The following is a 12,922-nucleotide window of genomic DNA, read 5'->3' as shown; positions in this document are numbered from 1 at the left end:
AAATGAAGGCAGAAATAAAGATGTTCTTTGAAACCAATGAGAACAAAGATACAACATACCAGAATCTCTGGGACACATTTAAAGCAGTGTGTAGAGGGAAATTTATAGCACTAAATGCCCACAAGAGAAAGCTGGAAAGATCTAAAATTGACACTCTAACATCACAATTAAAAGAACTGGAGAAGCAAGAGCAAACACATTCAAAAGCTAGCAGAAGGCAAGAAATAACTAAGATCAGAGCAGAATTGAAGGAGATAGAGACACAAAAAACCCTCCAAAAAATCAATGAATCCAGGAGTTGGTTTTTTGAAAAATCAACAAAATTGACAGACCGCTAGCAAGACCAATAAAGAAGAAAAGAGAGAAGAATCAAATAGACGCAATAAAAAATGATAAAGGGGATATCACCACGGACCCCACAGAAATACAAACTACCATCAGAGAATACTATAAACACCTCTACGCAAATCAACTAGAAAATCTAGAAGAAATGGATAATTTCCTGGACACTTACACTCTTCCAAGACTAAACCAGGAAGAAGTTGAATCCCTGAATAGACCAATAGCAGACTCTGAAATTGAGGCAATAATTAATAGCCTACCAACCAAAAAAAGTCCAGGACCAGATGGATTCACAGCTGAATTCTACCAGAGGTACAAGGAGGAGCTGGTACCATTCCTTCTGAAACTATTCCAATCAATTGAAAAAGAGGGAATCCTCCCTAACTCATTCTTTTTTTTTTTTTTGAGACGGAGTCTCGCAGTCGCCCAGGCTGGAGTGCAGTGGCCGGATCTCAGCTCACTGCAAGCTCCGCCTCCCAGGTTTACGCCATTCTCCTGCCTCAGCCCCCCGAGTAGCTGGGACTACAGGCGCCCGCCAACTTGCCCGGCTAGTTTTTTCTATTTTTTAGTAGAGACGGGGTTTCGCCGTGTTAGCCAGGATGGTCTCGATCTCCTGACCTCGCGATCCACCCGTCTCGGCCTCCCAAAGTGCTGGGATTACAGGCTTGAGCCACCGCGCCCGGCCCTCCCTAACTCATTCTATGAGGCCAACATCATCCTGATACCAAAGCCTGGCAGAGACACAACAAAAAAAGAAAATTTTAGACCAATATCCCTGATGAACATTGATGCAAAAATCCTCAATAAAATACTGGCAAACCGGATTCAGCAGCACATCAAAAAGCTTATCCACCATGATCAAGTGGGCTTCATCCCTGGGATGCAAGGCTGGTTCAACATTCGCAAATCAATAAACGTAATCCAGCATATAAACAGAACCAAAGACAAGAACCACATGATTATCTCAATAGATGCAGAAAAGGCTTTTGACAAAATTCAGCAGCCCTTCATGCTAAAAACGCTCAATAAATTCGGTATTGATGGAATGTACCTCAAAATAATAAGAGCTATTTATGACAATCCCACAGCCAATATCATACTGAATGGGCAAAAACTGGAAAAATTCCCTTTGAAAACTGGCACAAGACAGGGATGCCCTCTCTCACCACTCCTATTCAACATAGTGTTGGAAGTTCTGGCTAGGGCAATCAGGCAAAAGAAAGAAATAAAGGGTATCCAGTTAGGAAGAGAAGAAGTCAAATTGTCCCTGTTTGCAGATGACATGATTGTATATTTAGAAAATCCCATTGTCTCAGCCCAAAATCTCCTTAAGCTGATAAGCAACTTCAGCAAAGTCTCAGGATACAAAATTAATGTGCAAAAATCACAAGCATTCTTATACACCAGTAACAGACAAACAGAGAGCCAAATCATGAATGAACTTCCATTCACAATTGCTTCAAAGAGAATAAAATACCTAGGAATCCAACTTACAAGGGATGTAAAGGACCTCTTCAAGGAGAACTACAAACCACTACTCAGTGAAATGAAAGAGGACACTAACAAATGGAAGAACATACCATGCTCATGGATAGGAAGAATCAATATCGTGAAAATGGCCATACTGCCCAAGGTAATTTATAGATTCAATGCCATCCCCATCAAGCTACCAATGAGTTTCTTCACAGAATTGGGAAAAACGGCTTTAAAGTTCATATGGAACCAAAAAAGAGCCCGCATTGCCAGGACAATCCTAAGTCATAAGAACAAAGCTGGAGGCATCACGCTACCTGACTTCAAACTATACTACAAGGCTACAGTAACCAAAACAGCATGGTACTGGTACCAAAACAGAGATATAGACCAATGGAACAGAACAGAGTCCTCAGAAATAATACCACACATCTACAGCCATCTGATCTTTGACAAACCTGAGAGAAACAAGAAATGGGGAAAGGATTCCCTATTTAATAATGGTGCTGGGAAAATTGGCTAGCCGTAAGTAGAAAGCTGAAACTGGATCCTTTCCTTACTCCTTAACGAAAATTAATTCAAGATGGATTAGAGACTTAAATGTCAGACCTAATACCATAAAAACCCTAGAAGAAAACCTAGGTAGTACCATTCAGGACATAGGCATGGGCAAAGACTTCACGTCTAAAACACCAAAAGCAACGGCAGCAAAAGCCAAAATTGACAAATGGGATCTAATTAAACTAAAGAGCTTCTGCACAGCAAAAGAAACTACCATCAGAGTGAACAGGCAACCTACAGAATGGGAGAAAATTTTTGCAATCTACTCATCTGACAAAGGGCTAATATCCAGAATCTACAAAGAACTCAAACAAATTTACAAGAAAAAAACAAACAACCCCATCAAAAAGTGGGCAAAGGATATGAATAGACATTTCTCAAAAGAAGACATTCATACAGCTAACAGACATATGAAAAAATGCTCATCATCACTGGCCATCAGAGAAATGCAAATCAAAACCACAATGAGATACCATCTCACACCAGTTAGAATGGCAATCATTAAAAAGTCAGGAAACAACAGGTGCTGGAGAGGATGTGGAGAAATAGGAACACTTTTACACTGTTGGTGGGATTGTAAACTAGTTCAACCATTATGGAAAACAGTATGGCGTTTCCTCAAGGATCTAGAACTAGATGTACCATATGACCCAGCCATCCCACTACTGGGTATATACCCAAAGGATTATAAATCATGCTGCTATAAAGACACATGCACACGTATGTTTATTGCAGCACTATTCACAATAGCAAAGACTCGGAATCAACCCAAATGTCCATCTGTGACAGACTGGATTAAGAAAATGTGGCACATATACACCATGGAATATTATGCAGCCATAAAAAAGGATGTGTTTCCGTCCTTTGTAGGGACATGGATGCAGCTGGAAACCATCATTCTTAGCAAACTATCACAAGAACAGAAAACCAAACACCGCATGTTCTCACTCATAGGTGGGAACTGAACAATGAGATCACTTGGACTCGGAAGGGGAACATCACACATCGGGGCCTATCATGGGGAGGGGGGAGGGGGGAGGGATTGCATTGGGAGTTATACCTGATATAAATGACGAATTGATGGGTGCTGACGAGTTGATGGGTGCAGCACACCAACATGGCACAAGTATACATATGTAACAAACCTGCACGTTATGCACATGTACCCTAGAACTTAAAGTATAATAAAAAAATTAAAAAAAAAAAGAGAGGTTAACTCCAAAAAAAAAAAAAAAAAAGAGGTGGGGCCTTTAAGAAGTGATTGGGTCATGAGGGGTCTGCTGTCATGAATCCATTAATTCATGTATGGATTAATGGATTAATGGGTTAAGGACTAATTGGTTATCATGGAAGTGGGTTCGTTATCATGAGTGGGATCTGCCAGAAAAGCCAGTTTGGCTCCCTCTCGTGTATCCCCTCACCCTGAGATGCCTTCCACCATGTTAGGATGCAGCACGAGGCCCTACCTAGAGGCTGGCCAGTCAAGCCTTCAGATGACTGTGGCCCAGGCCAATATCCTGACTGCAACCTCATGAGGACTTTCAGCCTCCAGGACTGTGAGCCAAAAAAATCTCTTTTCTTTATAAATTACCCAGTATCAGGTCTTCTGTGATAGCAAGAGAAGTCACGCTAAGACACCTTGAAAGCAATACCATTTCTTATTTACAGTGTATCCCCATCTCCCACCTTTATACTGAACAAAGCCCAGGCCCTAGGAAGACAGGCAGTAATTATTTGCTGAAGGAATAAACGATCCTATGAATTAGGTATGAGGTACTACCTAATTCACAATAAGGAATCAGGCTCAGAGATGTGAAGGGTTTTCCCAATGCCACACAGCTGGTAAGCAGTACACCTGCATTTCTAACCTGTCTAGTTCTTATTCTTAGACCCTATGCTGCTGGCAGAAGAGGGTGTGTTAGACCCATGAAATTAGGATTTTGGCTATAGTAACAGCAAGGCCCTGAAGCTTCTGGGTCAACCAACCCAATGGACAACCGTGAGATTACAATAATAATACAGATGGAAAACATGTTTGAGTGCTCACTATGTGTCCAATAGCGTCCTAGGCACCTTATATAAATGAATCCATTTAGACATCATAGTGACTCCAGGAGGTAGGAACAATGGTTATCTCCATTTTATGGATGAGAAAACTGAGACCCAAATCATACAGCTAGGAAGTAGCAGAGCTATGTTTAAACCCAACTTATCTGACCTTTTATTCCAAGGAAATGTCACAGAGAGAGAAGGAGTTAGTAGCGCCCTTATCACTTACTATCACTGTATGTTTGGACAAGTGTTGGCCTCACTGAGTTCTATTTCCACATTTGTAAAAGGGGGATCCTCCTTTTCCTCCCAACCTCATAATCGTCATCCTCACAATAGCCCTGTGAGCACCTGCATGCTACATGGAACCCTCAGCAAACATGTGTCATGAACAAATGAATGAACACTGGGTATTTTACAAATACTCCATAAGATGGACTGCCAGGAATGATCCCTTCTGGGGTGATTTTAAGGTATGTCCACAAATTATTCTGCTTCTCTCATTTCTAAGATGGAGCCTTCTTTCCTTCTTGAGCATGGGCAGTACTCAGGGACTCACTTCTGACAAAGAGAATGTGGTGGAAGTGATAGTGTGAAACTTTTGAAACAGGCCTTCGGAAGCTAGGTCCTAAAGAGCATTGCAGCCTCTGTCTTGCTCTCTTTTTTGGACCTTTCACTCTGGGGGATGCCAGCAGCCATACTGTGAGGACACTCAAGCAGCCCTATGGAGAGGTCCATGTGGGGAGGAACTGAGGCCTCCTGCCAATAGCCACATGGGTGAGCCAGCTTGGAAGCAGATCCTTTTGCCCCAGTCAAGCCTTCAGATGACTGAGGCCCAGGCCAACATCCTGACTGCAACCTCATGAGACACTCTGAGCCAGAGCGACCCAGCAAAGCTACTCTCCAATTCCTGACTCTAGAAACTGTGTGTGATCATAAATATTTGCTGCTTTCAGTCATGTGGGGGTGTTTGTTATGCAGCAATAAATAACTAGATAACTAATACACCTCCCTCTCAAGACTTCCGTTTGCTCCTCTGTGAAATGGGGTAAACTATCCCTATCCAGCCTAATCCAAGGGAATAAAATGATGATGCATCCCTGAACTCTTGGTTTGTTCATCTGGCAAATGGGGCTGCTCACCCTGGTGGTCCTGGTAGTTGCCTGGGAGGCATTTGGCTGGGCACTCTGCTCCTCGTGGATCATGTGTAAGACCTTGGCCTCTGAAGGCGTGATGCTGGGCTTGTTCTCCAGCCACCTCTTTACATCACCAAAGGACTCCAGCTCCTGCCGCAGCTTCGCCCTCCGGCTCAGCCAGGTCTTCCTGTCCTCTGGCTGCTCTTGGATATCTTTAGCTTCCAGAGCTTTGAAGCTGGGGATGGGCTTTGGGGGAGCCTGAGGTTGGGATGCAGGATTAATGGGCGTCTGATCTTCCTTGCGAGGCACCATGATGATTCGCCGGCGGGTCTGAGGCAGGCGGAAGTCCTTCTGCTTGAACTGCTTGAAGCAGTGGGCAATGACCAGTTCAGGATCAAAGACGGCAGCATTTTCATTGATGGAAGTCTTAGATGGGCAGAGTCCTTGGGGTAAGAGAGTTAAAAGGTGAGTTTCTTTCTGGAAGAGGATTAAAAGGAGCCAGGAAGGAAAAACACTTTTGCTCCAGGCTGGGCGTCGGGGCCCTGGATTCCAGGACAGGTTTTATCATTGTCTTGCTGTAATGATAAGGATAATTTCATCTAATGTGACCAGGCACTCCCAACAGCAGGCAGCAAGCTAAGGGCTCTATATGCTTTCTCTTATTTCATCTTCTCCACACCCAGCCCCCAACACTCCCACTGGCAATCAGAATGAACTTTTAAAGATGCCAGTCTGATCTTGTGTGATCATCTGAGGCAGCACAGTATTAACAGCAGAGGCTTTGGGGCCAGAACGCTCTTCGGTCTGAGTCCGGGTCCTGCCACCTACTGGCTGCATGATCTTGGGCAAACCACTTAACTTCTCTGTCTCAACCTCTTCATTGGTAAAATGGGCATAATGATGGTAACCTATTTTATTGGATGGGAGTGATGTTAAAATCAGTCAATCTATTAGAGTTGCTTTGTATATAATATATCTGCTATTATTGGTATATACTCACCATTCACTCATTTTGAAGCCCTTCCATGACTTTTGATAGCCCTTAAAATGAAGTCCCGTGCCCCTCTTCTGTCAACCTGTCCCCCTAATCCCTTGCCTCTCTTTCCTTACTATGTCCTGGACACCTGGGCTTCTCTCTGTTGGCTGAGTGGTCCAAGCCTCATCCTGACTAGGGGTTGGTATGTGCTCCTCCTTCTAGCAGGAGTGCTCCCTCCCCATCCACACCCTGGGCACTCTTCCTCATCCTCCAGGCCACATCTTTGCATCACAACCTGCACTTTTCTTCAGACCACTTATCATGACTGGGTACATCAGGGGCTGAAAACTGGTGGCCCTCATGCTGAATGAGGGTTGAGGTCTTGTTTCGTTTAACACCTTGCTTGATATTTTTCAATCTGAGTTACTTTGGGCTGAGGCATTGCCCTCTCCAGCTTGCCACACACTCCCCCATTCCTTATTGTCTCACAGGTAGCTCATTTTCTTTGTTAAGTCCTCGGTTTGGGCAGCAATTTGCCTTTGAGACCCCCGGTGTAATTATTTGGTTGATGTTTATTTTTTCTAGTAGACTATGAGTTCCGTGAAGACTACAACCCTATCTCTCTTGTTCCTGACTGGAGCCCTGACACCTCCACAGTGTCTACATATAATGGGAACTCAGTACATATTTGGTGAGTGACAAATGGACAGACCTACGATGCTGGTACTATGATTATGCCCATTTTGCAGATAAGGACATTGAGACCTAGAGAGGCCCAAGGTCACTCAGTTGATTAGTAGCAGAGCTGAGACATGAACTTCAGTTTGGCCCCAGAGCTCAGCTCTTAGCTGTTACTTGATATTACCCAGGCCTGTCACCCAGTCCTTCTGAGTCTCAAGTATTTCACTCCTGAAATGGTATAAACTCTGCTCTATCTACCTCTTGAAGTTGTTATGAAGATCAAATGAGATAACAGTTTGAAAGTGTTCTAAAAAATCAGAAGGCGCCAGGCATGGTAGCCTATACCTGTAATCCAAGCACTTTGGGAGGCTGAGGTGGGAGGACTACTTGAGCCCAGGAGTTCAAGACCAGCCTGGGCAACATAGTGAGACCTCATCTGTACAAAAAATTTAAAAACTAGCCGGGCATGGTGGTGCACGCCTGTAGTCGCAGCTCCTCAGGAGGCTAAGGCGGGAGGATCACTTAAGCCTGGGAGGTAAAGGCTACAGTGAGCTGAGATGACCTCCATTGTACTCCAGCCTGGGCAACAGAGACCCTTTTTCAAAAAATAAAATATCAGAAGGGATATAACAATCTTATTGGAAATACTGTCAGTTATTTTCCTCCTAAAACCCAAACTCCCTTGCTTAAAACCTGTCTATGGCTCCCAACTGCCTCTAGAATAAAGTCCAAGCTCCTTAACCTGGCCCCATCTGGCCCTCTCGCCCCTGCCAGTCTCTCTGATTTCTCTGGCTCCTTCTGTCTTCCCTTGCATTTGTATCCAAACACATCTGCTCCATCAACACATACACAAGCCATGCTGTTTCCTCCCCATAACACGCTCTTCTCCCTCCCTGCTTTACTTGTTGATCCCTGACTCACCCTTTGAGACTCAGCTCAGGCATCCCGGCCCCTTGAAGCCCTCCCACTCCCCCTCTCATGGGTCCTCTGGGTCCCACAGCCCCCATACTTAGTCCCATCATAAGCATTTACCGTATTTTTCTGAAATGAAGATATTTTCTGCATCTTTCTTTCCCAACAGTCTATGAGTTTCTCAGTGACAAGGACTGTGTCTTAGTTCCCCTGTGTCCTCGGTGCCCAGCCTGGCCCAAAGTGGACATTCAGTACATTTGTTAAGTGTCTTTACAAGGCCCATGTGTTCCTTTCATAGTTAGCACATAATAAAAGTAAACATCATGGTATGATTTCCATCTGTGTCCTTGCCCCAATTTCGTGTCAAATTATAATCCCCACGGTGGGAGGAGAGGCCTAGTGGGAGGTGATTGGATCAAAGGAGGAGACGTCTCCCTTGCTGTTCTCGTGAGAGTGAGTGCTCACAAGATCTGGTTGTTTGAAAGCATAGCACCTCCCCCTGCTCTCTCTTCCTCCTTCTTGGGTTGTGTAAGATGTGCCTGTCTTTGCCTTCCGCCATGATTGTTAAGTTTCCTGAGGCCTCCCCAGCCATGCTTCCTGTACAGCCTGAGGAATTGTGAGTCAATTAAACCTCATTTCTTTATAAATTACCTAGTCTCAGGTAGTTATTTATAGCAGTGCTAGAACAGACTATTACACATCAATAAGGATGGAAGTGAGCACTTCTTTTTTTTTTTTTTTTGAGACGGAGTCTCGCTCTGCCGCCCAGGCTGGAGTGCTGTGGCCAGATCTCAGCTCACTGCAAGCTCCGCCTCCCGGGTTCACGCCATTCTCCTGCCTCAGCCTCCCGAGTAGCTGGGACTACAGGCGCCCGCCACCTCGCCCGGCTAATTTTTTTGTATTTTTTAGTAGAGACAGGGTTTCACCGTGTTAGCCAGGATGGTCTCGATCTCCTGACCTCGTGATCCACCCGTCTCGGCCTCCCAAAGTGCTGGGATTACAGGCTTGAGCCACCGCGCCCGGCCGGAAGTGAGCACTTCTAACAACACATGTATCATTACTTTGACCACAAGAAAGTCCATTCTCAAAAGGGGATGACTGAGAATGTTGTCACTCATCAAACCAGGATTTATTGAGAATCCCCCAGGGCTTGGTGCTGTACCAGGTGCAGATTAAACTAGGCTGAGCACCTACCATGGTTCACCTGATCCCGGTCCACCCAACGGAACAAGGTGGGGCACCCAGAGGGTAACAAGATGTTCTCCGTTGGGGGAGAAATGCTGATTGTGGAACCCGGGAGGGCATCAAGGAAGAAGTGTCTCTGATGTGGACCTTCAAGAATGGTCTGGCTTCATGGGGTGGAGGGGCAGGGATGGGGAAAGTTCAGGAGTGGGATTTGGGGATTTTTGGGTCACCAGTTCCACATGTTGGAAGCACACTGTGTGTGAAGGAGGAGGTTAGTGGGAAATAAGGTTGGCATCATCTCAAATGCCAGGCTAAGAGATTGAAACTTTACCCTGCAGACCACAGCAACACAAAACCTGCTCCCCACAGGTCTTGCTGCTCCCAGTTGGGTCCTCCCTATACTCCCAATCCATGTTCTGCCCTCAGCTAGGAGAGCCTTACAAATGTAAATTCACAGTCTGTCCCTCCCCAATTTGAAACCATTCAATGGCTTCTTAGTGCTCTTTGAATAAATACCCGCCTCCTTCTGTGGCCTACAAAGCTGCCTTCACTGGCCCTGCTCCTCACTCTTCCCTTGTCACCTCCCAGACCCCACCCCCTCACTCATGTGGTCCCAGCTGCTGTCCTCCTTTCTGTTGTCTGAGGTGCCTGGTTCTTTCCTGGCTCTGGGTTTTCAGTTTTTGCATTTGCTGTGCCCTCTGAAGAGCACTGCATTTCCCAGGGTTTTCCCTGGCTGAGTCCTTCTCCTCATGTAGTTCTAAACCTGCACCAGCCCCTGACCCCACTTTCCAAGGGTGCCTGCCAACCACACCCTCCTCAGGGAGCTTCATTCTAGTGCTCTTTGGAGTCCTGTGTCCATTGACAGAAAGGGAAGTGGGCTCTTATAATAAAAGAGGCTGTCATTATGTAGTTATGGGTAGAGACTATGTGACAATGTTCCTAGGAGATTGGTGGGGAAAGCTCTCATACGCCAACTAGTTCAATCACCTGCCCAGGTCAAGGACGCTTTCCTCAATGCCACTGGCAGACGTTGCCTCCGTTTAAATATCTCCAGTGACACGGAACTTTCTACTTAACATAGTGGATGCTAAACTCTGACTGCTAGAAAATACTTTCTTATATTGACCCAGAATTTGTTTCCCTGGACTTTCTACCCCTTGGTTCTAGTCCACCCCATGGATGGCCCAGAAAACACATTTGTTCTCTCTTTTCTTGGACAGCCTATAGGTGTCTGGAAACAATTCCACCCTTTCTTGAAATTCTCCCTGCTCTTGGCTTGATTCAATCTCTTGCTATGTCCAATTCTACCTCTCTGGCTACTGTTTTTGGGCCCCTCTTTTCCTGTACTCTTTAAAGGTTGTTGCTTCCAGGCTTATACCCAAGCTTTCTTCTCTTTTCAAATAATCCCTTCCACTCTCATGTTTCTATGACCTTCTTTATGCTGGGGACATCCATACCAATATTTTTGACTTGGAATTAGCTCCAAGTTTATACCTGCAGTTGTTCCTAAAACATCTCCACTTGGATGGCTTACAGGGATCTTTTTTTATTATTTATTTTTAATTGAGACAGGGTCTTGCTCTGTTGCCCAAGCTGGAGTACAGTGGTTCAATCATAGCTCACTGCAGCCTTGAACTCCTCGGCTCAGATGATCCTCCCAGTTCAGCTTCCTGAGTAACTGGGACTACAGGTGCATGCCATTAAGCCTGGCTAACTTTTTTTTTTTTGGGATATGGAGTCTCACTCTGTAGCCCAGGCTGGAGTGCAGTGGTGTGCTATCGGCTCACTGCAAGCTTCCCCTCCCTGGTTCACACCGTTCTCCTGTCTCAGCCTCCTGAGTAGCTAGGACTCCAGGTGCCTGCCACCACGCCTGGCTAATTTTTTGTATTTTTAGTAGAGATGGGGTTTCACCGTGTTAGCCAGGATGGTCTCAATCTCCTGACCTCGTGATCCACCTGCCTTGGCCTCCCAAAGTGCTGGGATTACAGGCGTGAGCCACCACACCAGGCCCGGCTAACTTTTAAAAATGATTTTGGCCTGGCGTGGTGGCTCAAGCCTGTAATCCCAGCACTTTGGGAGGCCGAGACGGGCGGATCACGAGGTCAGGAGATCAACACCATCCTGGTTAACATGGTGAAACCCCGTCTCTACTAAAAAATACAAAAAAACTAGTTGGGCGAGGTGGCGGGTGCCTGTAGTCCCAGCTACTCGGGAGGCTGAGGCATGAGAATGGCGTAAAAAAACCCGGGAGGCGGAGCTTGCAGTGAACTGAGATCCGGCCACCGCACTCCAGCCTGGGTGACAGAGTGAGACTCCATCTCAAAAAAAAAAAAAAAAAAAAAAACATGATTTTGTAGAGATGGGATCTCACTATGTTGCCCAGGCTATTCTCAAACTTCTGGGCTCAAGCAATTCTCCTACCTCAGCTTTCCATAGTGCTGGGATTACAGGCAGGATATACTGTGTCCAGCCACTGACAAGGATCTTAAACTCAACCAACCAAGACTGGATTTGTCTTCGTGCCCCTGCCCCCACTAACTGGGTCCTCTGAATACGTTCTCTATCTCTTTGGAAGACACCTCCATCTACCAGGTCCCCCAGCTGCCAACTTGAGCACCATCTTTATTTGCTCCTTCTATGTTTCTTGACCAACCAGTCCCCAAGTCCCTGTAGTTACCTCTAGCCTGGCCCTTCTCCCTCACCTCCCAGCATCTTTAGCTTGAGCATTTGACCAGAGCCCTGACCTGTGTGCCTGGGAAAGGTGGTCAGCCTCTCCGGCTCACCCTGTTTCTCCACTGGGCATTAATGTGTTCACTGCTGGAGAAGGGGCATGGAGAAGACCTTCAGTCTTCAAGCTTTACAGCCCCAGCTCTCATCTCCCCACACCAACATTCTGAGTCTGCCAACTCAGTCTCAGGTCTTTTCTGACTGCTCCCATTCCTGTCCTGCCACTCCCAGTGGCCTCTCCATCTCCTGGCTTGCAGGATCTTTTATGATCTTGTCCCTTCTGACCTCTCTCACTTCATTTTCAGAGATACCAGACTTCTTGGGCCTGCTGTTTCCTTGCTCGAAATGCTTTTCCTTCCCCTTTTGGCTTGGAGAACTCCCTTTTATTCTTTAAGCTCAAGTGTAAAGATATTTTCCAAAAGCTTGGAACTGTTGCTCCCCATCCCATACCCTCAGCACACCTTTTACTCATGGGTGTCATCCCTGGGCCCGGCATTCACCCCTTCTTATTCTGTAATTATCAATTTATCTCTGTCTTTTACCCATGAAGCTGCATTGCTTTGCCAAGAACTTGGTCCCCAGCACATTACTGCCAAAACCTTGAAGACTGACGTCTTCTCCATGCCTCCCCTCCAATACTGAATACATTAATGTCCTGCAGAGAAACAGGGTGAGCTGGAGGGCTCCCGTCATATGGGTCGGGCCTCTGGTTCCTCCAACTAGGCTCAGGTGGAAATTTCAGAAATGTACATGACCTGCCCCCGACTCCATGGCAACCCTTCACCCAGAGGGGTCAGCACAATGAGATGTGTGGCTGAGTTTTTGCCGTCACCCCACTTCCACGCACCCTTAGGGTGCTGAGCGCTCCCTGCAGACGCCA

General features: G+C 46.0%; 1 protein-coding gene across 9 annotated transcripts in view; it reads right to left on the bottom strand.

Moving 5' to 3' along the window:
• Positions 1 to 12,922, bottom strand: part of EFCAB12 (EF-hand calcium binding domain 12) — a 34,651-nt gene that overhangs the window by 21,497 nt on the left and 232 nt on the right. For 3 of the 9 annotated variants that reach the window (XR_004437044.1, XR_004437045.1, XM_033210844.1), the window contains exons 1-2: positions 12,585 to 12,906; positions 5,568 to 6,004 (exon numbers count right to left, since the gene is read on the bottom strand). Coding sequence is in view for 6 of the 9 variants with exons in the window: in XM_033210844.1 (XP_033066735.1) it covers positions 5,568 to 6,004; positions 12,585 to 12,735 (588 nt within the window). In the remaining 3 variants the exon portion in view is untranslated. Of the gene's footprint in view, positions 1 to 5,567; positions 6,005 to 12,584; positions 12,912 to 12,922 lie in introns of those variants that run through there. The other 6 variants (XR_004437046.1, XM_033210845.1, XM_033210846.1 and 3 more) reach the window with 6 other exon arrangements.

This window comes from Trachypithecus francoisi, unplaced genomic scaffold (assembly GCF_009764315.1).
Source record: "Trachypithecus francoisi isolate TF-2019V2 unplaced genomic scaffold, Tfra_2.0 Lachesis_group0, whole genome shotgun sequence".
Classification (NCBI taxonomy): domain Eukaryota; kingdom Metazoa; phylum Chordata; class Mammalia; order Primates; family Cercopithecidae; genus Trachypithecus; species Trachypithecus francoisi.
This window is presented reverse-complemented; position numbering and strand designations above follow the sequence as displayed.